The sequence below is a fragment of the Canis aureus genome, chromosome 28 (assembly GCF_053574225.1).
Source record: "Canis aureus isolate CA01 chromosome 28, VMU_Caureus_v.1.0, whole genome shotgun sequence".
NCBI classification, from domain to species: Eukaryota; Metazoa; Chordata; class Mammalia; order Carnivora; family Canidae; genus Canis; species Canis aureus.
Genome location: NC_135638.1, coordinates 4,675,001 through 4,699,495, shown reverse-complemented (window position 1 = coordinate 4,699,495; position 24,495 = coordinate 4,675,001). Strand labels below are relative to the sequence as shown.

Sequence of the window (24,495 nt, the reverse complement as noted above, 5' to 3'; positions counted from 1 at the left end):
AAAAACAAAAAAATAGAATTCCCCTTTTCTAGTTTTTCTGCCTGTGAAATAAAGTAGCCACCTAAAAATTTCTGTTTGGAAGTATTTTCAGAATGAAAAAAAAAACCCTTAAGAATCTACTCTACTTTTATAATCTTGGATGCAAAGCAGGGAGGTTTTGTGTACCACTGTCCTTTAAAGTTATTTTTGAGATAATGTATTAGAAATAATAATAACAGCTATTATTTTGATCACATCTACTATGGGTCAGGCACTGTCCCGAAGAGTTTGTATCTGTTAACTCAATGACTACAGAAACTTCATATGTATGAAGTATATATCATTACCATTCCCATTTTATAGATAAGGAAACTGAGGCACAGAGTTCTTGCCAGAGGTGAAAAAACTAGGAAGAAGAGGAAGTAGGGGCTCAAGCACAGACAATCTGTGCTTTTAACCTTCAGGCTAGATTTCCTAAGGTTTTAGACAGTAATGAGAAATTCTATAATTCAATTATAGGACAACAAGAAAGGTTGCTGGCCGGAGGAGTTTTAAAATACCAACTTCCTTATCTACTTGAGGCACGGGTGGTATTAATTTGCCAAACTTAGAATTTTCTTGCCTTTTTGAGGACTTATCAACTGGACTTTTCATTCCGTTTAAAACAAACAAACAAACAAAATCGTCTGACATTTCTCTTGCTAGCAGGAAGTAAACTCTTACCAAAACATACACGAAGGTATTTTCAGAATTTAATACACTCTCATCATGCTATTCAAACATTACAAAAAAAAAAAAAATGGAAAACACATCATTCCTATTTTGGAGATTTATGTCTCAGGCTCCAAAATTAGTTCATCATTGGGTAACTCTTTTAGCCCTAATGGTACAGAGAACTTCTTGAGAAACATGGAGGGAAGGCACACAGATACGAGATGAACTGTAGGAGGATTCTAGAATAGTACACAGGCAGTAAAAAGAAGATAGCTTGAAAGAAATGAAATATTGGGAGCCGAGAGAGTGATATGAACAGCATACTGACAAAAAGATGAATGGAGATAGGAGGAGAAAAGCAGCAGCCAGGGACCCAGATAAACAATCACTTGAAGTGCTAACCAGCAGCTACCCATGTATATGTACAAAAGCAATTCTACTTCAGTGATCCTGTCAATTCTGGTGCCATCAGCTCATTCTTCAGTGAAATTCACACCATAATGCAACTTAAATGTACCAAGAACAAACCATACTTTGAAAATAAGACAATTCTTTTAAACTTTGCTTTCTAATTTTAGTCCTTGAATATTTGGGGTTTTTCTTGGAAAGTGAATAATAAGAATAAAAGTAATATAAATCTTAGGATCTCAAGGAAAAATCTAATCTTTTGAAGAGTCCTTCATGATACCAACCTGTTTCTGAATTAAAACGACATCATGGGCTTGGGGTGTACTCAATTTTAAGACTGTTCAAGAGGCTATTCCAAATAGCCTTTATTTAATTACTATCTAAGGAAAACTCCGAAGATTCAATTAGTAATAGATTAATCATGCTCTCTAACTGATCCCTTACACTGACTTAACACTATGGATATATTTCAAGAGTGAGAACAGGAATAAGCTGAACAAGTACAACCGAGTGGTCATGGAGGTTACGTTCTCACTGTCCAGTTCCCAAATGCAATTCAAACATGCTCAGAATGTGTGTGTGACTAAACATTGCCAGTGTCTCCAAGCTAGGGAGGTAACCAAGGAAATATTTTGAACTAAAGATATCTCTTACAATATTATTCTGAAGCTCTGCAGGTCTCATTTGACCTCTGTAGCAGCTGCAGAATTGAGAGAATTGAACTCAAAGCAAGAGGGGTAATGTAAGGTCCAGAGATCTATGTGTACACAAAGACATAGGCATAGTCATAGTTCTCATCTAGACACACACACACACAAACACCATGACACACTTCCCAGTGGCAAAAATCAGACTCATCAGGCAATCTTTCTTTACACATCAATACATTCAACTCCAAAACCTAGGAGAGAACCTTAGAGAACACTTAATGTGAATGAGCATGGCCCATGATTACAAAGCACCGACTGTCTCAGAGCCACAGCTCAGCCCCACAGAACAAAACTCACAGGCTTCAAGGCTAGGAAAGGACACACGATGATACGACATGCGAGACGCTTAAACTCACACATTGTGTGGCTCTTGACATGTTATCTCTCAAGTTGTGATGGTTTCTTAAAAGGCAATCTAGGGTTCTGTGGCCCTAATGAACATGACTGTCTGTTCTATTTAACATGACTGTTAAAAGAAAAATAGAGTCCACACAAAGAAAGGGAATGCTTGTAGTCTTTGAATAACACAATCTACAGAAGCTTAAGGCCTAAGTCACCTCGTATTACCACAACTATGAATTCATTAAGCATCATTAGAAATAATATAATTTGTGTACTCCTAAGAAGTTTTTAAAACCAGTTTTATTCTTTTAGTTTACAGAGAAATGGATACATTTGTATCACCAGAATGTGTACACAACAGTGATGAGGATATAATGTCCTCTAATTCTGTGTACTGAAAATAACTCACTCAGGCATGAAGTCCCATCAGTTTCTGAACTTTTTCTTTTATAGTTGGCAGCAAATAATACTGATCCTGTCCATTCAGGGGACTTAACTGAAGTGGCCGTCGGGTGCTAGGCCATTAGCAGTGGCCCTGCCCTGCCTATCTTCTCCAGTAGAGCAAAAGTTCCTCAAGGGAAGGAAGGTAGGCTTTTATTCCTTTATTCCATTGCCTAACACAAAACCTGGCACCCAGTAAACATTCAGTAAGTATGTACTGACTCAACAAATCTGTTCAATAAAGCACGTTAAACTCAACACTTTCACTTAAGTCTTCAATTTCTGCCTACACTGGATGGTTACAAAAGACCCCCTTTATTTGTCCTGAACAGATCTATCTTGATTAACCATTTTTTGTTTACAATAAGGAAGTAAAAAAACCACGATATTTACTCAACTCTGCTCCAAATAGTTTTATGTGGACCAATGTTGGTTCAAATTAAACTTAAATCTATTTTCATTTCTTGTCTTAATTTAACCTAACAAATGTACATTTGTCTTTAAAATGTGCTTTAAAATAAAGCACAGTTTACTACCCACATTTTACTACCCACTAGGTAAGTGGGTAAAGTAAGTTGACTTGGAATCTTTCTTTATAGAATACTTATGGCAATACCCATTCAGCATTTAGGGATTAGCAGCAATCCACAAACCTAAAAAACAAAAGGCACTTTATTGTCTAAGAATAATTTCAATAAAAAGGATCATATGATCAATTGCCAGATACTTGGATAACTTTTTAGTTTTTGATAATCAGCCATGGGGGATAATGAGGCCAAAGTCAGGAGATTAATCTGCATATGTGTAACTACTTTCGTTTGCAGCAGGGACTGTACCCTGAGTTGGCTGACAGGTGTGGGGCTAAACAAATAAAGAGATGAGAGAACACAGATCAACACCAATCCATCTCCACTCAGTTTGCTCAGATAGAAAACTCCTGTAGTAGCTGGCAGTATAAATGGTGACATCTTGTTATTAATCAAGGCAAAAGTTCATAGGCGACTCAAAAGTTCTCCGAGGCTTAAGATCTCTTTCCATGTATTTGTTGAGGTTATAAATAGAATATCATCACAATCTCCATGTATCAATAGTAGATATGGCTACATATTAACAAATTACTAACACACAATTCTATTAAGTCGTATAGGTAACTAAAATTAATAAGAGCTTTATGAACTCCTGAAGCCAATATTACACGATATGTTAACTAACCAGAATTTAAATAAAAATTTGAAAAAAAAAAAAAAATGAAGGTCTTATGCAATCTACGGTAAAGTCAAATCCCCAGAAGGCAGCGCTACCTTCGTCACTAATTTGCAAGTGGCAGCAGTAGTAGCCTGTGTCACCGTTAGGTCTTTCTTCCTGGTCGAGTGTTGTATTCATGTAAGAGATACGGCTGGAAAACAAGGCTGTCATAGGGACTGGGCCTCCAATTAAAAAATCGGACAACACGCATCCAGCCCTGCCAGCGGTAGCAGGTCCCTGGAGAGCCTGCTGCAGGCACGGAAGCCCAGGCACTCCCTGAGGATTTGGTCCTTGCACAGAGCAAGTGGGGAGGCACACGTCTCCGTGACACAGGGACCCTGGGAACCCGTGTCACCACGGAAGGAGCTGCCATCTGGTGACCGCCCCTCTGCAGGCTGACCTGCGGGCTCCATCTTAGAGACACTGGGCTTGCCGGGGGTGCCTATCCTGACTGCTCTTGGGGGCCCATGTGCCCCATATGTTTGCAAAGACCCCTTAGACGCTGACGGCTCTCAGGGTCCCATGCACCCCGTATATTAGTCATGAGGCATCCTGGTCCCGCGTGTCACCACCCCCCCCCCCAAGGCCGGGTACCTAGTGCAACCGGGTCCGGGTTGACCGGACTCTGCTGTCTGGAGTGGCCGCCGCCACCGCCGCCGCCTTTCTTCAGGTCCTCGGCGTCGCTGTAGCGCCGGATCCAGTAATTGAGCTCCTCGCGGTCGGCCTCCTGGCAGCGCCGCAGCACCGTGAGGGAGCGCCGCGTCTTCTCCACCATGTCCATGATGCAGTTCAGCAGCTGGAGGGGGGCACAAAGGGGGAGCATGCAGAGGGGAGCACAGCGTCAGCAACACGGCCACCCCGGGCCAGCCCTCCCACAGGCTTCAGTCTAGTATTTGCAAAGGTCAGACCTGACATGGGGAGTCCAACAGATGAGTCAAGTCAATGGCAATGTGAGTAAAAGGGGGTAGGCCTGAACATGACTCATGACTATGACTTCGGCCCAATGCATACAGCCAAGTTTCCAATGCTAATCCCATTACTGTATAAACTAAATGGCCCATGTGCAGTAAGATGGGAACCCACTGATCTGGCTTGGAGGACTCCTTCCCCCGACCTCACATTTCACTTAGGCTAGTGGTTTTCATATCAACGGAGAAATCAAATCCTATGTGGTATTGAAAATATTTCTATTCATTACTTGATTCAAGGATAGCACAAGACAGAATACTCTCAAAGCATCCCCAAATTTTCTATCTTATCGTATAACCCCATCCCACTCCAGTTGTTTCTGAAACATATTTTAACCTTAAATGATCACCAATATCTTACATGGTCAAGATGTTTCCATTCCTCTGCCCATTCTCTATCTGTTAGTCTGTGATCAATCATTTCTTCTTGACGTGTGCCATGCAACCCTATGAATGTAGAGAAGAAGGCTGAATCACCCTACAGCATTCAAGACATAATCCATATGCACAGAGGCACTTAGCAAAGACTAAACTAAATGATGTGAAAATGTATTCGATTTTGAATGGAGACATAAATCATGCCCACACTCACCGTTACTTAATGGGCTCTTCATAGAATGACAAAATGTCAAAACGAGGAGGAATGTTAGAGGTCATATGGTCGGAATTCTTTCTTATACATACAAAGAAATGGGGAGTAAAGTGACACCAAGCACTGAGTCAGTTATCCCTATAATGTTCCCAAACTGGAAATATAAATATATTCTAACTCTTAATAAATATGAGAAACCACATGGAGACATTAAGTGGTTTCAAAGTATGGCTTTCTAGCATTCAAAATAAAGACAGCATGAATCACTGTACAAGGGCAGGAATGTGCTTTTCCAAAACAAGCATGGTAAAATTTTTCCACACTTCAGCATAGGCAAATGAACACAATCCTGCTGCATGTACCTCCATGATGAAATTAGGCCATGAAGAGAGGTCTTGCATAATATGAAAGCAATATATACTCATTTGATTCACCAAAAATTTTTTTTTAAGATTTTATCTATTTATTCATGAGAGATACAGAGAGAGAGAGAAGAAGAGACACAGGTAGAGGGAGAAGCAGGCTCCATGCAGGGAGCCTGACGTGGGACTTGATCCCGGGTCTCCAGGATCACGCCCTGGGCCGAAGGCGGTGCTAAATCGCTGAGCCACCTGGGCTGCCCTGATTCACCAAAATTTTTTTTAAAAAATAAACTGGATACCAGTTATGAAAAATTCAACATATCAGATATAATTTTGGACAAATATCCTTTTATAAAAGATTTTAATTATTTATTTTGAGCGAGAGAGAGCAAATGGGGAGTGGGGTGGGGAAGAGGTAGGAGGAGAGAGAGACAATCTCAAGCTGAGTCCTTGCTGAGCACAGGGCCTGACACCAGCCTGGATCTCATGACCACGAATGAGATCATGACCAGAGCCAAAATCAAAAGATGCTTAACTAATTGAGCCACCCAGGCGCCCCAATTTTGGACAAATATCTTCAATCCAAACCAAAAAACTGAAAATCTATCTCAATTCGTAATCTATAGCATCAATTATTGATGCTCTTTAGTATCACAGTTAAGGTACAATGTAGAAAGGGAACAGGGAAATACTTACCGAGTCAGCAACAACAGCAATAGACATGAGCAATTAGGCAAAATGCTCATCAAAATAGAAAACAAATGTGTCTCTCTGAGAGAACAGAGTGCAAGGCTGTGATCAGAAATGCCAGGAAACATGATGCTTGTCTTACAAATTCGGTATGGAGGAAACACCTCAGTTTCTACTACAAAGGAAAGGCACTGGAGTAGGGCAATAGTTAACATTTTAAATGATTAAAACTCCTTTTTTGGTTAGTGCTTCTCACACCATTACTCTGAATAGCTAATTAAATGTGGCATGTTTTGGACTTCTAGGCACCCAGGCTCCTTCTCAAGAGGCCATCGTGTGGTCATTGAAGGACAATAAGACTTATGAGATATGCAATTCACTTTCTGTAAAGTCAGAGTAGTTGGAAGTCCCTTCTTTCAGATGATTTAGAGAAATAAAGATAATGAGCCACATGACTCTCTTTAGCCAACCATGAAATTCGATTTAATTTATAGCTGATGGAGGTGCACAAACACATGACAGCACTTTCTCAGATGAAATAAAAACACAAATCGCTTCACATCATTCTTGCCTAATTAGAACATGTTCCGAGATATATTTTTAAAGTTAAAATTGTCAATGCCACCTATTGGTAAAAAAGTAAAATTGCAAAATATGTGTTAATAATTTGCATAATAGAAAAGACATTGGGGGAAAGGAATATTTAGTTATTACTCTGTTTGTTGTGACTATTTCAAGTTGAAATGTTTGCAAATATGTAATTTTTGTTGACTTATTTGTTGCTTGTGTTTTAGGAAATAAAAACACTACCGATGAAATGAGTCATCACAGAAAACAACCAGAGAGTGATGAAGATATAAATATGGCATCAACTTTTCACAATGGAATCATCTTACTATTTGCTTTTAAGGACCAAGAACTCTAGAGATCTCAGAAGTTTCAAAAGTGCCTGGGTGGCTCAGTCAGTTGAGCATCTGACTCTTGATTTCAGCTCAGGTCATGATCTCAAGGTTGTGGGATCAAGCTCCACATCAGGCTCCACACTCACACACTCAGTGTGGAGTCAGCTTGAGATTCTTTCTCTCTCCCTCTATGTGACCCCCAGCCCCCACTAGTGTGCTATAAATAAATAAATGAATAAATAACATCTTAAAAAAAAGTTTCAAAAATTCAACAGATCTAAGTCAATGATGATAGAAGCTCTAACACCTGGAGTAATATTAATGAGCCACAGGATGTCTGTGACTAATGAGATTCCAACATTTGTGGAATACTGCTAAGCTTCATCTCATTAAAGAAAAAAAAAAGTACATTAGAAACATGTTTGAGCCTAAGAACTTGGTGAGAAAATACATCATTTGCTGCTTCTGAGTTCTGAAGGTCATTTGTTAGATAGAATCAAATCTTGAAAAAGGAAAAACTAAGTCAACTCAAAATTTTACACTTATTAATTTCTCTATTTCAGATGCTTAAATATTCATCACCACACAATTTTCATTTACATTCACAATACCAGAGGGATGTACTAGGGGAAAATAGCTCATAATCATTAAAGAGCACATTTTCATTTGCGGGCAAATTTGACAATAATGTCGAATCCTAACTGATTCCTGTAGTTTAGAAGATTTTAGCTAACTAGACTAAAACGCTTCAGTTTACTTATAAACTAATACTGCTGGTAAAGGTATTTTATTAAAAGATTCTAGTGAGTGTATATCTCTACATAATAGGCATTTATGAGTCATATTAGACTAAGTATACCTTTATGACAATTTTTATATTCTCAAAATGGCAGCCTGATGTAGCACCATAATTTGTTACTCATACATCAAGATTTTATTTTACGCGTACACACACTAAACTCTGCCAGACTTTAGGGATGGTTAAGTAGTTCACATATTTATAGAGATTAGCACTATTAGTTTTATAAGCTAATATAATTAAAAGGTAAGGAACGTGGTCTGAAGAAAAAAAATCACATAAAACCAGTGGGTACAGATATAATTCATAAAGGGATATTTTACATTACTCGATGAAAACATAATCATTGCACATAAGCCTAATTACTTCCTTGCTGATTACTTTATAGTGCACTGGAACTAATATTTTATAAAATAGCATTTGCTGCCTAACGAAGAGGCCATTTTCTAGCACCTATAAAAGTAGGATATCTTGAATGGGTCTTACGATGACCGGGTGACTCCGCTTCTATTTGAAAATGAGCAATTATGCTTTTGGAGCCTAAAGTCATAAATAAATGGCAAGGCCTTTACTTAGAAGGAGGTTGTTGGGATCCCTGGATGGCGCAGCAGTTTGGCGCCTGCCTTTGGCCCAGGGCGCGATCCTGGAGACCCGGGATCGAATCCCACATCGGGCTCCCAGTGCATGGAGCCTGCTTCTCCCTCTGCCTATGTCTGTGCCTCTCTCTCTTTCTCTCTCTGTGACTATCATAAATAAATAAAAATTAAAAAAAAAAAAAAAAAAAAAAGAAGGAGGTTGTTACCACATTTGATTTGGGGATCAAAATACCCATCCAGACTGAGAAATGACATACTCACTTTTGAGAGTTCTTGCTAAGCGAACATTAGACAAATTGGCTATTAAGAAAGCACAAGTCATAGGCTTAGCCATTTGTCTGAAACACTATATAAATGTGGCAATGAGTGTTGTGGGAAAGCTGAACTTCTGTTGGACTATCTCACAAGGGCGGCAGTCGCCCCTCCCCTCGCTCTGACCCTCCTTTTCTACTTTCTGAGCATTTGGAGGGTTAAATGTAGAAAGAAAGGCAAGAAGACCCAAATATGGCAGCCCTGTTGGCTAGCAACCTAGTGAGAAAGTTTACATAAACTTCTGCTCATGTTCTCTCTGTCTGTGCCTAACAACACTGTGCCTGCTATTCAAGTAGTGGGTAACTAGCTCACCGTGGTTCCCAGACTTCTATGTCCTCAGCCCTGTGTTCTAGTTTTCCACTTGGATTTCACTCCCTGCTAGTTCCACTCTCCTGCCCACCAACCCTACTAGTCAGGAAGGTCCATCAGCAATTAGCTGACGAGAGAAGTCCTGCTGGAAAGCAGTGTGGACACAGGAGATGGAAAAAGAAGAAAAGATGGACTGTTGCTCTCAGTTTATGAATAGCTCGATTTGCCAAAAATAAAGAATTGAAAGAGCCCTAATGCTATCCCCTCAACGCCCGAACTCAGGGTATCAAATATTACCTTGTTCGTCTTCCCTCTTATTTTTCATGGCAGACACTTGTTCTTTAGAAGGCAAGGTTTCCTAAATGGTTCACTTCAATAGTTTTATGTAAAGAAGGAATGAACACAGGCAAATGGAAACACATATTTACCTAAACTCATTCTTTCTCTGCTACTTTGATCTATGACACAAAACTGTCAATACTAAATTTAATCACTGTCACTTTCCGGTGAAAAAAGGACCAAATCATTCCTCAAAGAACATCTGTTGATTTAAGCCAGAGACATCATGCAGTCTCACATTTTTCAAATACGGAGTTATCGCGAAGGCTAGAAAAATCAAATTGAAAAGACTACTTGAAGTAAGAGTACAATGAAAGAAAATAAACATTTTAACATTTAAAAAAATATTCGTGGCAGACAGGCTGCATATGAAATCTCTAATGTTTAAAAAAATTTTTTTAAAGCACTTTGCATTTGTTGAGGACTTTATATTAATTTAGATGCTCCCTTCCAAAAAAAATAAATGTAGCCTGCTGTCATAAAGACTGTAAGTAATGAGAGAAAAGTATAACTGTGAGAGAACATACTCATACTAACCAACTGTTCTCATAAAGGAGGCAAGATAAAAGAGAATTTTTACCCCTATCACAGATTTCGAGCCTCAAGTTCAGTTGAGAAGTAATGAGTCTTCAAGCATCCAACCCTGTAAGAGGTGAACAGATCCCTTCAGTCTTACCCATAGGTCTGTTTCTGTCCCTGAGGTCCCTGTGGCTGGGGTGTCGATAGGAGTCCCTGTAGTGGTGGGCAATGGCCATATCATCCAAACGGTAATGCTGAGGTGGAGGTGGGGTGGGGTGAGGCAGGCCATTGGGCTGGTAGGATAAGCCGTTATTTGGACTGTACCGCTGGCCTGGGCTAATAGTGCATGGTCGCTTGCTTGGATGTTCTGAGTGCAAAGGCTCTCTGTCAAAGCCATTTTCTTTGGTTCTAAAGGGGGAAGAGAAAAAAAAAAAAAAAGAGTTTCATAATGTTACTCAGAATCCAGCATACTTCAGACACTCACATTTGAACTTACAATATAAACAGAGTCTTTATTTATTGGCCAGAAACTTTCTAAACTCAGCTTCCCAGAAGACCTATGGGAATTCACTGAAACCCATGCTGAGGCCTACGAAATCACAAGAGTGAGCACATGAGAAAAATGGGTTCATTCCTCATCAAACTGGCAAGTATCTTTTCTGTCGTAGCTCACGTGTGGGGTTAGGTCACAAGTAAGAGGAACCTGAGATCTCCCTCTATAAGCCAGTGTATTTATTCAAAAAATGACTACTTGATTTCCAACACATTATCCTAAAACTGAACTGTCTTTGGTGAAGATTCATCAAAGGCAGTACAGCATCAGTCTCCTGATGAATTCTTAAGGGATTCCTATTCCATTTATTCAACCTGGCGTCTGACTTTCACGTCGGACAACATCCAGAGCTATGCCGTCCCATACAATAGCTACGTGCGGCTGGTTAAATTTAAATGTGTGCTAACTAAAATTAAGTTCAAGATCAATTCTTTGTGAGTCACATTTCAGGTACTGGGGGGGGGGGGGGCACAGATACAGCACATGTCCATTGTCACAGAAAGTTCTGTTGGAAAGGATTGATCACACTGAACTAGTGCAATAAAGCAAGGCCACGTCTAGGACTCTGATATTGTCTTTGTCACCAAGATAATTCACCAGCAGGCAGGAAGAGCTACCGGGAAGTGAACCACCTTAACGTGGAGGAACTTGTCCAGAGAGCTTATGTGACCTGTCATCAGGTGTCAGGGCAGGACGGGCACACCCTCGTTGCACTTCACGAGGTGATACACAGAGCTTTGAACTTGGCCTTTAGAAAGGACACAGTCTACAAATACGCCCTACAAATAACTCATCACTGCTCCTAGATTCTCAAACAGAAATCGGGCTAAAGAAATATTTGGGGGCTGGATACACCTCTACTCTTAGAGACTGACTCAATATATTCAGTAAAATAGGAACAAATCACATCCAACATGGATAGAAATCCCAGCTCCTCCACCAACAGTTTCCTTTGTATTTGGTTCTCCTTGCAAGACCAGTGATAATATCTTACTTTCCCCAGGAAATTTACCCACAAGAATTTCACCAAGTCACAGTAGCTGGAGATTTCCACGTGCCTTTTTGAGTTTAGCTTGGTAACAATAGCATAGAGGCCTTTCAAGACACTTTTCCTGGTTTCCTAGCGTCTAGGATATTCTCTGTGTGATCACACCAGAGGGATCTGCCATGGAAACTCTCTCCAACCACAGAGATATAGAGATCAGAGCAGTAAGGTTCTGCTGTGAACTGCCCTGTAGGTCCCTTTAGGATAGAGCCCCAGTGACAATTTACACACACGAGCCTGAGAAGTGTAGAGGAGTTGGAGACAGAAGGCCCAAGCACAGAGGAACTAAGAGACACTCTGTAGAGTTTAATGTGAAATGAATACATGCCCGCTACTGGCTGAAGAAAGATGCACTTGTCCTATCAACAGGAGGCTGGCCGACACTGGGTCTGTTCCCCGGGAGAGAAGCAGTCAGCAGTCAAGGCTGCTCCCATCAAAGTATGTGTCTGAAACACAGGGGCTCCATAGACATTGATCATTGAGACCAAAATGCCCAACGTGTCCCAGACATTCCCTAAGTGCACTGCTCTAAAATACTTTTATTTAAAAGGGAAAGGGAACATTCCAGCTATCAATATCTCTGCAGAGTAAACTTGACATTCTAATCTGTACTTTCCTACCCTATGCATTTCTGAATAAAACACTTCAACGTTCAATGCACATCGCCAGCAAATATCAGTCGGAAAATACTGAAGACTAGTAGTAGCTACGAACATAAGGCTAACACAGCACCTACCTCACCTGCAGGGTGGTGCAGTGGAAAGAGCACTGGACTGGGAATCAAGAGACCTGAGATCTAGTCCTGGCTCCTCCACGACTAGCTGTGTGACCTTGGGCAAGCCACTTAACCTCTCTCGGGACCTCAGTTTGCTCATCTGTAAAATGAAAGGGTTGGACTAGATCAGTGGTTTTCAAACTGCGCACCTGAGGTGCTTTTATGGGATTCTGCAGGCAATGAAGAGTTTTCTTCCCCCAAACAATCAAGATTTCAAGGGCCAGAGGAACCCCCTCATTCTTATCTGTTTTACAAAGTTGGGGTCCCACCTAAGGTTTCATTTTAAAGGAAAAAAAGTCTGCTGCTAAAATCGAGTTTGAAAACCACTGGACTAGATGATTTCTGAGGTCCTTCCTAGTTTGAAAACTCTGCAATTCAATTATTCTATATTTACATCTATTTTTTTTAAAGATTTTTTAAAAATTTATTTATTCATGAGAGACAGAGAGAGAGAGAGAGAGAGAGAGAGGCAGAGACACAGGCAGAGGGAGAAGCAGGCTCCATGCAGGGAGCCCGTCATGGGATTCGATCCCGGGTCTCCAGGATCACGCCCTGAACTGAAGGCGGTGCTAAACCTCTGAGCCACCCGGGCTGCCCTATATTTACATCTAAGTGGCATAGTTATGACATCAGGGTTATGATTCAGACACACAGGGCTAATGGTTCTCTGGCCAAACTGTGTCGAAGTCAACCACGTTAGCCAACAGAGACCTTCTTTGCTTGTTCTTTGCTTTGAACGATTTATTATTTGTAGCCGCTTTTCTGGGCAAAAATAGAAAATATCCTCTAAATACCATACAGCAGCCCCTGTTTGCATTTATAATTTTGCAAACATCTCTGACCCAGCTGTCAAACCACCTCAACGTACTGGTTTTGTCTTTCCTCGTTCAATGATAACAGCAACACACAACATTGTAAGAATTCTTATTATATTCAAAGTGGTTGGACACCCTCACCCTCAGATCAGCTATTACTTCAATGACCCATTATTATGAAAAAAGAGGGTTCCCCCCCCCGCCCTAAAACAAGGACAGTAATAACCTAAGAAGCAGGGTTAAGTCCCAAGCCTATGCTATCATCTGTATCAGGGCCCTGCTGTCCTATCCTGGGTCCCATCGCTCTGCTAGCTATTGAAACAGTGAAGCTCATCACCTCACAAACGTAGTTATATTTTAACAGCAAAGCATTAAAACATTCACGGATCATAGAAACGAAGCCATGGAAGGTCTCCCTGGTGCTTTCACAAATCACCCATGTCTGGTTGTAAGGCCAACCCGATTCAAAGGATGCATGCTCAGGAAGGGAACTAAAACATCTTAGTTGCTATTCATTCGTCTGTCTGTCTTCTAAGAAGTGCCTACAACTATCTACACCTCATGTGCCAGAGCAAATTCCAAATTAGCTCTTTTTACGCTGCCCTTGCAAAGTGCATTGGGCTAAACGAAAAACTGTCCCATCGCTTTTCATTGTCCCATGCTAGCATACTCTTGAAATAACTCAAATTTTAGTGGCAAGTCTTATCATGTCTCAGAAATTTCTGGAAGGCATCTTCCTGTTTGTTTTTTAAATTGGCCTGAGAATATTTTCTCTCCCTACCAGGAGAAATTTTCCTGAGCATAACCTAACTACTTCAACATTTAGATTCCAATCACTTCCCCTCTAAAGAGTCTGATGGCCCTATTGATAAAGAACCACTCAGAACTCAGCTGTGTGACCTTTGGGGAGGGTTAACCTCTGGTCTCAGTTTCCTGCCCAGTAAAATGGGATGAATGGGAAATAGTAAACATTAAAACTTAAGATACAACCTAATTTACATTTTACCCCATCTCAGGCTGCCTCAGTAACAGAGGCTGTGAACTATTGTAGAAATAAAATGCATGTTTTTTAAACATTTTCTTCTACATAAAATGTTTCCAAAGTCATGACCATCCGTTTGCACTGATAATCCTTATTTATATAAAACAGGGTAACATTCAAATAAATGAGGGGAAATGAAAAAAGTTATTATAAAATCATGACAATAAATGGAAAGAAAGGACCAATCCCCTATATGACTGGAATAGGTCTATTTTTTTTTTTTTTTTAATGCAGGGAAAATATCACTATAAAGACTGTTCTAGGGAGAGGCAAATTGGTACCGTGTCATAAGCCTTTGGATGGCAAGAAAGAAACTTAGTAATTCTAATCTTACTCCCATTACAAATAAATATCTGCTTTAGGTGCTCGCTTTTTTGAGGGATCACAGGTATTTCAAACAGAATATGTGCAGACTCACCTCATCTTTCTCTGGTACTTCCTGCACCTGTCAATTGTAGACCTTCTATCTAGTCACCCAAGCAGAAACTTGGAAGTCATGCTACCACTTTCTTCTCCAAATCAAGTCCTGCCAAGGGCCTCTTAAGCAGCCCTGGCGCAGGTCCCTCGGCCCAGTCCAGGACACCTTATCTCGCTCTGTTCACATCACTGTCCCAATCGACCAGAGAGTCAGCCAGAGCCAGGGCTAAGATGCCAGCAGATTCTCACAATAAAAAGACATATATTTATTTGTGTATTTTAGAAGTCTACATTTACATCTCAGGAGGTTATAGTTCTATGTTTAAAAAGCCCAAAGAGGGACGCCTGGGTGGCTCAGCAGTTGAGCATCTGCCTTGGGCTCAGGGTGTGATCCCGGAGTCCAGGGATGGAGTCCTGCATCAGGCTCCCCGCAGGGAGCCTGCTTCTCTCTGCCTCTCTCTCTCTGTGACTCTCCTAAATAAATAAAATATTTTTAAAAAAATTTTAAAAATAATAAAAAACCCAAAGACTTTAATAACATAGTATTAAATGCATCTTCCTTCTCTTTTCTAACGTGTGATTTCTTAAGGTTTCCATAGGCTAAGTGAATCAAAAAGGGAGTTAAAAAATCATTCCTGACATATTTTCAAAACACAAATCAGCAAAAGGTCTCTTCAGGAATTGTCACGAACTAGGTAAGTTTAGACAACAATTTTACATACCACCTTCCCATTGGTGTTGAGTAAGGCATCTAAAGTAAAATCTATTACAAATTACTGGGCCTCCTTAAAATGAGACTCAAACCTCATTCTTCACGTCCTACCCTCCCCCCCGGTCCCCACCAGAGTGGTTGTCAGTGGTTTTGCCGTCTCCCTGGAGGAAGTGGCATATATGGAGACGGCGAAGAACAGCGAGCCGAATGACACTGACCCGTCACTGCTGGGCCCTAGGGAAGGACATGCCTTCTATCTCTCCGTGGCTACAGCAGCACCCCGGAGAGAGCTTCCTGAGCAGCATGCTAACACCTTCAGGAGCGAATGAGATGCAGGTGGGTGTTCGCCACTCCAGACATGGAGCTACACCACCTGGACCTTCAAGAATGACCATATGCAGGTTCACAGAGCCATCTGAGTCTCCTCTCCCGTGTCTCCTGAAGCTTTGCCACCTGCTCAACTTGTTACTGGCAGTCCCCGTGCCATTCCTCATTTCTGGCCATTGCAAGGGACTCGATTTCTCCTGCTCCTGCCACCTACCTGTAATGCGCTTTCTTTTTCTAATCCGTTATCTATAAGTTCCAGTTGGAAGGCTCCAGTTTTTTCTGGTCCGTGAGCCCATCTAGGCATTTCTTTCCTGGGCTACTCATGGCTATTTTCACTGTCGTGGGTGTTGGTGAGATCCATCTTTTACAACAGCAGAACGCAACAGAGTAATCAAGAAAGCAAGCAAGGGAGACTCTTGAGAGAGAGCGAGTTTGGTACACTACTGACCATGACTGCATCGCGCCTAACTTTAATTTGTCCAAGTAGTGTTGCCGGCACTCTTCTGTGTGTTGTGTGTGTGTGCACATGTGTGTGGTAGTCTGTTCTGGTTCAGACACACCCACAGTATCTATAATGCACCATCCTATGCTTTATGGGGAATACAAAGTTGACCAAGACACAATCTATGATCTCCTGAAACCCTCACCATAAGATTATCATTTAGTACTAGACTTAAATTCTTTTTGGAAGTGTAGGGGCAAGAAACCATCATAAGCGCAATTTAATTAGAGGTATAAGGTTTCCATACATTCACGCAGGACCTGAACTTGGCAGGTAGCAGAGAAACAGTACAGAAGTGGATTGGGACATCCAAAGGAGTAAAGATCAGTCCACAATGCGCACTGAAAAGAACAGGGGCTGTGGAGTTGGCATCAAGTTTTGGCCCTGCTAACTGCTGGTCGTATGAACTTAGGAAGCTTAACCTCTATGCGGCTTCATGTTTTCATCCGCAAAATGAGGATGACCCCCTTTGAGCTACTAAGAGCGTTATCTGAAAAAATCCACATAAAGAACCTAGCAAATATTTGGTATTTAATAGTGTAATCAGATCACTTTGTTTCCAAGGTGGGGCGTTCGGCGGCTGGTGATGCAAGAATCATAGTTATAAGATTGTGGGTGCTCAAGTCGGAGAACTCAGGGTCAGAATCCCATCAGTGCCTCTTTGGAAGCCATGTGACCTCAGACACATTATCCAGCCTGCCTCTGTACAGCAGAACTAGTAGAAAATAAGGTGCTATATATCCTGTAGTGTGGTTTCACTTTTCACAGTTCCAGTTCCCTGTGGTCAACCACAGTCCAGAAGCAGAGGATCTTCCTTCGAACGTATGGTCTGAAGGCCAAGAGTAGCCTCACGCGACATAACAATGCCCATGTCATTCACGTCACCTCCTTTCATCAGAGGCATTTTTTCACCCCACATCAACAAGAAGCGTGAGTACAGTACAAGAAGATATTTTGAGGGAGACCACCTAGCTTTCATTGCAGAACACTGTCATAACTATTCTACTTTATTATCGTGGTTAATAACATGATGCCTAATTATTAAGTTAAACTTTACCATAGGTATATACATATAGAAAAAAAATAGTATATATAGTGTTTGGTAGTATCTGAGGTTTTAGGTCTTGGAACGTATGCCCCACTGATTGGGGGGTGGGGGTTAGACTACGCTGTGTTATTAATATGTCCGTTACCTAGCATGAGGCTTGGCACATCTTCAGTGCTCAAATAAAATAAATAACCATTTTTAAATAAAAATAAATAAAATAAATAATAAAATAGTAACCATTTTTACTGTTTTTGATTGGGAAGCCTTCATTCAAATAGGAGACACTGCCTGAGCTAACCTGTAAAGTATGACTAGAATAATGACACCTGAGAATCAAGGAACAGAGCAGAAACCCTCAGTCAGAGGAGAGACTAAGGCAGGAAGAGTATTCTGACCCTAGACCCTAGGAGAGTAGCAAGAAACAAGGTTTGGCAAGTTCCTGTTGAAGTTGGTGTAGAGAGACCAAAATGTGCTCTACAACCATGCCAGCCCTCTTACCATGTAACTGCAAGTTAATGCTATTTCACTAGAAGATTTCACCATGGATCTGAGTATATATATATAAAAAAAATAAAAATAAAAAAATAAAAACCTATGGGAATGATTACTCACTTCATGCGACTGAAGACTGCATCAAAGATGCAACACAAAACAAGAATGCACGAATATAACATAAATTCCCTCTCCTTTGTCACAAAACTGATTGCAGGAGACAATACAAATTTAATTCTGATCAGCACAGCCAATTAATCCTACAAGTCCTTGTAAAGTGTACCTACCTTTTCTTGTAGAAAGACAAAAATACTGAAACCTCATTTATTTTACAGGAAAGGAAAAGTGGGCCCAGCAGGCTGGTGTGCACCACGGTGACACATCTTATGTTTTCAGCCAACACAGGTTCAAAATGACTGCCTTCTGACCCTCCAACCTTCAGCATTTCTTAACTTACTTACTAAGCCAGAAAACCTGGCTGACTCTGGATCCTCTGTCATTCAAAAGATTTATAAGCCCCCAGAATATTATACTATTGCATTTACCCACTTGAGCAATTACACAGCAGAAATAAATGAGGGAAAGTAAGGGGAAAGAAAGCCCCAATACCTAGTTGAGCTTTCCTTATTTAAACTGCACATTAAAACATACTTTGTGCTACTGCAAGATTTCAGATATGTAAATATGCTGGTTTTGCCCTTAAGAAGCTTCGTGACTTTAAGCAAGTTCTTTGGGCCTTTGTTCCCTTCAATGTAAAGAGAAAGGGTTGGCTTGGTAGATCCATAAGATCCCTCCCAGCTGATGAACTATATAATTCTAAAGGTCAAACCAGTCTTTTAAGAAAATAATACTTAATTATTGAGGGAGGAGGAAAAATACATATTAATGCAACTACGAGGCCCACATAATAAGGTCTAGATGTGTTAAGCTGAGAACAATTTGAAGCACAGTTATATTAAAATGCTGATATATGGAATAAAAGGATTCATATTTAACATTGATCATTTGAAATAGTAAGGGGTGGAGGGAGAAACAGGATTACCCATACAAACCCAAAGCCCATTCAGTTTGATTTCTTAAACAAGAAAGATGTTCTGAGTCAGAAAATCAGCATTAACAGATACAAACACAATGTTAAAAATGAACCATAACAAAAGGCTGCAGGATCAAAGCTGGGAGCAAAGACAGCAGTGATGATTAACACAAGCTTTTTCACCTTAATAATTTTTATGCATTCTGTAGTCTCAAAAGAATGCAGCCTTGTCTAGTTGCCTTTCCCCTCCTCCCTCCATGTGAAAGTGGGTCTTCATGACTATCATGGCGAGAAGTTTTAAAGAGCGCTCTTCACTTCTAGTCTTATCTTTGAAAGCGGTCACTTCATTTAATCAGTGGCAGGAAGGCTCCTAACCCCGTTGTCAGCTTCTCCCAACACAGGATGACAAAATAAAGGTCTACTCTAACCAACCGACTCTTAAAATATTAACAAAAAGTAGAAATCAGAATTTTCTATTTACTTTCATTAGCATTTTAGATTAAAAAATAGCATAATTTCAAAATGAAAATTGTCTTTTTTTAAATTGGGTTCTACAATATTCTCCCACAGACCTACAAATTTAGTAGAGTTGTTCAGAAACTCATCCTGGAGATATTTTAAAAAGAAAGTAGAATAAATTTCACTGTTTCATACAAGAAAAAAAAATGATTTCATAGATTTCCCCAGAGTATTCATTTTTCTGTAAATAACAATAATGCTTTAAAAAAAAAAAAAAAGAAGAAGAAACATAACCAGTGGCAATCGTATTTAAGGATGAGAAGAAACTTAAATTCGCCAAAACCCATCCCCGAAACACATGATGACTGTTTAGTAGATTAAATCTGCAATCGTCACAGAATTTAAGCCCCCAACGTTGTAAACAAAATATAGAGCGCTCTTTTGTTCGTGACATGTCATGAACAAATTACCAAAATGTGTTTTCTCCTCAGGTGTCAGTTTTTCCCTCTTTCAGTGACTGATGGTTCCCAGTGTTATTACAGAAACAGATTGATCTTTTTAATGAGCCAGTTTAATAGACTCCAAAATCTCACCGTGGCTGCTCATCCATGTCAGACCATATGCACCAACAAAACATTCAGTAAAACAAAAAAAGCTCTGCTGTCAGACAGCTCCATACTCTATAAAATTTCATATAGTAGATCTGGATATACAGATAAATAACCAGAGAAGAGGAAAATGCATATGCAAACAAGATGCAGAAAATATATGCAAAAAAATACTGTAGAGACCCATATTTTCTTGGCTCTGATCATATTCCCACAAGATACAAATGTATTTACACAACATATTCTCATTACCCGTCCTCCCAACTCTAAGGAAATCCATTTGCCATCCTTCCATTAAAACACACACTTCAGGGTTCCACTTGAAAAAGAATGTTCCAGCCAAAGAGCAAACTGTGTGAATTCTGGACGCCAGCAACTGCCTCTGAACAACCGAAGGGGGAATAAGACTGGAGGCTCTTTTAAGAAAGTTGTACACGATCAAATGCAAACATCTATGCACACGCAGCGACAGACCACCAGAACAAAAATGCTGATTATCTGCGGAATTCATGGGAAATTTCCATATCAGTGTCAGCACAGGGCTCAAGGCTCACTTCAGCACCGTCCTAGCGAAGTGTGCGTGCACAACACCTTCAAGTGTAAAACACTGGGAAAGAAAAGCAGTGGAGAAACGGCTGGGGATACAGAGAAAGGAATGACACGGCTTGGTCTGTTACTTAGCAGTTGGGGCTTCTAGAACAGGTCGCTTCCACTTCCAATTTTGCCTATAGGATTATCTTTACTTTTATCACAGCTATCTAAAGCTTTCCTTGGGACCCTAGCCTTCCTCCAAACAACTGTTTTCTTCCCAACTGTCCATCCAGTCTCTCTCTAATTCGTTTATATTATCCTTGAGAAAGAGAGCCCGCAACATCTCCCTACGTGCACATGGTACTCATTTCCTGCAGGGTAAAGGGGTTAGAATCGGATAGCGAGGCACGCTGGGAATCATCTATCCTTGGGCTGCTTCTTGGTGTTCAGCATCCTGTGGACACGCCACTCAGACACCTGGATTAAGCAGTTGCCTTTAAAAGCTTAAGTACTAAATGCTTAAGTATGACTAAGGAAAAAATGGTTCATGAAAAACGAGAAAGCAGCTCTGCTGGCGGGTCGTGTTTGGAGGTGGGTGGACGGCATGTCAGAAGTAAACTAATGTTTAACCTTTTGCTTTAGGATTTTCAATGACCTAAAGGTCCTATGTCGAGAGGAGAAAACTTCTAGAGACTGTAGCATAAAAACTGCTTAAGAGAGGATTATGTAATAACTGTATGTAAACTGGCTGGCTTTTAATAACATTCTGATTTGCAAGCAGCTAATACATTTAAGGGGCGCTAAGTCGGTCACAGATAGATGTCTCTGAGTAGCTCCAAGGATTGTAAGCTCCTATGAATCTGGAACATAACTGTGCCAGAATGTTAACCTCTCAGAGGCTGTTACACTCATGCCTGGTGAAGTGCAGGCAGAGAGAGCGGATAAGGAGAGAAAAGAAACAAAGCATGTGACAAACACACTCCTGGACATGGTTTCATTTCAACCCAGTTCCGTACCTTTGCAAATACTATTCAATACTATGCATTCGATACTACGCTGCCAAGAAGACTTCACCGTCCTGGATTAGAAAATATGTATATGTGACGATGAGGTGCTCAAGAGAATTATTTTAATAGGAAATTTCACGACTACGCCTCATTCTACAACTACTCTGTAGGGCTGAATGGAGAAAGGGCTTTATTTTACATTTCTCAGAATTCTCCGTTTTGACAGCAGGGTGCCTGCTGGAATGAATATTGCCTGATAAATTGTTCAACAACAACAAAAAAAATGCCATCTATTAATCCTACTACTTAATGCTCACCTTCACTTAGCCCATCTAGCTTCCCAGAAGTTTTCTCTTAACTCGTACGGACCCCACTTAAAGAGCTACTGCACTGTGTTTATTGAGCAACACCTAAAGGCCGGACTTCAAAACCAACATGCTCTGAGAAAACCTGGAACGGCAAATCTCCTAACACGGGAAGGGTAAAATATGTGGTTGGGTCGAATCATATAACAAATGAGAATTTTAATCTGGGCTGTGTGCCCAAGACCCATCAGTGGCCCTCGGCCCGTCTGAAGATTATTCATCACCTTTCCCATTAAAGGTGGCAAAGCTGGACCTGCACAGAAGCCAAACTGGCACAGGCCAGAGTCCTCCCTCTGTAACGCCCCAGGCCGGCGCGGGTGTGCAGACTCTGGCTACTGCTCCTCTGCAAGAGGTGTCCCTGGCCCAGCAGCTCACACGGGACGTGACACGGGTCTTCACAGCAGGGGAGGAAAAGGCCCCCATTAGTCCCAGGCCCTCCCCCCTCTCACCTGTCTGGAGTTCGCCTCTTCCCGTTTTCGTTCACATCGAGAAGCAGCTCTGAGGAGTCAACAGGTGAGGTGGTGCTGGCATCCAGAAGCAGCTGTTCATGCTGGGCGAGGTACTGGGCAGGGTTCTGTTTGGCCAGCCTTGCGCAGTGGAGGAGCTCGCGCTGCAGCAGGGGCAGGTTGGCCTGTGGGGGCAGGACAGGAATGAGAGGGCAACCAACCCGAGGCTCCTTGGACCCAGGGGATAGAGTCCACTGCTCAAACAGTGGTGGAGCACACAAGCCAGCTCAATGAGCATGCCACCAAGTGCACGCAAGAAGTCTGAGTCCCAGGCACAGTTCTCAGGGGTGGGCTACCCTGGGGGTGAGATGTAAGCCACCTTACCCATCCATCCTGCCTTCGTGCCCATTGACAACCATGGGACTGGTGCTTATTTATTTTTTTTAAAGTCCCTTCATCCTGGAACGGAACAGGGATTCTAAACTCCGCAGGGTATCAGATTCGAGCTCTACCCGTGAGTAACGACCACAGGCCCCAAGGAAGAGGGAGGGTATGAGAAATACATACGCATTGCAATTCAACGCAAGGTGAGCTCCCTAACACGTTCAAAACTATCTGGCCACTTACCCAGGTAAAACAGGTTAATCCCATGAAATAGCCTTAGCCAACTACTAATCTCAAAGGAAGAAATGCAGAGATAAACATATAGATGGTTTTTAATAATCATCAGATTTATACGACATTTAAGCAATGGCCTGAGTTGGGTCAGATATCCCAGCTGGAATTCATGTACCAAGCAGCAAATACTACTGGTCTACAAAGGTAATCTGCCTTCTTAGTATCTATCCTTATTCTAAAGAATGCATGTATTCTTTTAAAAAAAAATTTAAAGATTTTTATTTATTCATGAGAGACACAGTGAGAGAGAGAGGCAGAGGCATAGGCTGAAGGGAGAAGCAGGCAAGGAGCCTGATGTGGGACTCGATCCCGGATCCTGGAATCATGCTCTGGGCCAAAGGCAGACGTTCAACCACTGAGCCACCCAGGTGTCCCAAGAACGCATGTATTCTAACATGAGAAGAAATCCTGTGTACCCATCACTCTCACTGCACACCCGACCTAGCACTCTGAAAAGGATGCTCAGAACATGGTTGTTGATGGATACTTCTGGCAATCTCAAATGCAATAAAAAGGGAAGGAGATGATTTCACACATGGTAAAGCATTAAGATGCAAATCTTAGAATTTTACCCTGAAAAGTAAACTCACGCTGACATTATAAATCTAGGGTGTTGTTACTTTTCCTTTTTTTTTTTCTTTTTTTTCTTTTTTTACCTTTTGGGGGGGAAGGGAATAGAATGGATAGTATAGGAGGGCAAACAGTACTTGCTCATAACTCTCCAAAGTCAAGGGGAGATCAAGAACATAAATCTCTTTACAACACAAAGATTTTGGTGGTAGGAACCAGGTACCATGTGCACTTATTAACCCATGGAGTAGAAAAGTCTTTCTGAACACAGAGGGTTCTCAGTTACCTCAATTTTTGGGCCCCATGAGCCTTTAAAAAAACAAACAAACCCTGTGGAGTATCGGAAATAGGCACCAGAGTTGGACTTGCACCTCAAATCCATTTTCGGAGTATTACTCAACAAACTATCTCGTAATAATACTAAGGCAACATATGCCGCACAAGGTATAAAAGACTAGGGTATTTGCTAAAGATAAGCACATACCACACGTTGTAACAATGGAAAGAACAATGGAGAGAACTTCCTCCATAGAACAATGCTAAAAATAAACCTTTGCAGTCAGCCTAGAGGACCATGTGGGTTATATATTTTCAAATATTAAAAAAAAAAAAAAAAAAAAACCTCTTTTTCCCTCCTTAGTAAAGATAGAGCTCAGCCTCCACGTGCCATAATACAACAGCAACTCCACAGGAACATTTAAAACATTCTCAAGAATCAGCCTGAAGTAGAAGATTTAAAATATACCACAAGCCTTTATGCCTCTTGTTCTTTAAGAATTCCCCCACACACACACAGAATATAAAAAATAGTGAAAGGGAATAAAGGGGAAAGGAGAAAAAAAA

The 24,495-nt window shown here is 41.0% G+C and overlaps 1 protein-coding gene across 1 annotated transcript in view; it reads right to left on the bottom strand.

Annotated features, from left to right (window-relative positions):
* RUNX1T1 (RUNX1 partner transcriptional co-repressor 1) overlaps positions 1-24,495 on the bottom strand; it is a 134,745-nt gene that overhangs the window by 25,480 nt on the left and 84,770 nt on the right. The window contains 4 exon segments of the mRNA XM_077876293.1: positions 4,434-4,635; positions 5,169-5,254; positions 10,385-10,635; positions 22,408-22,589. Of these exon segments, the coding sequence (XP_077732419.1) occupies positions 4,434-4,635; positions 5,169-5,254; positions 10,385-10,635; positions 22,408-22,589 (721 nt within the window).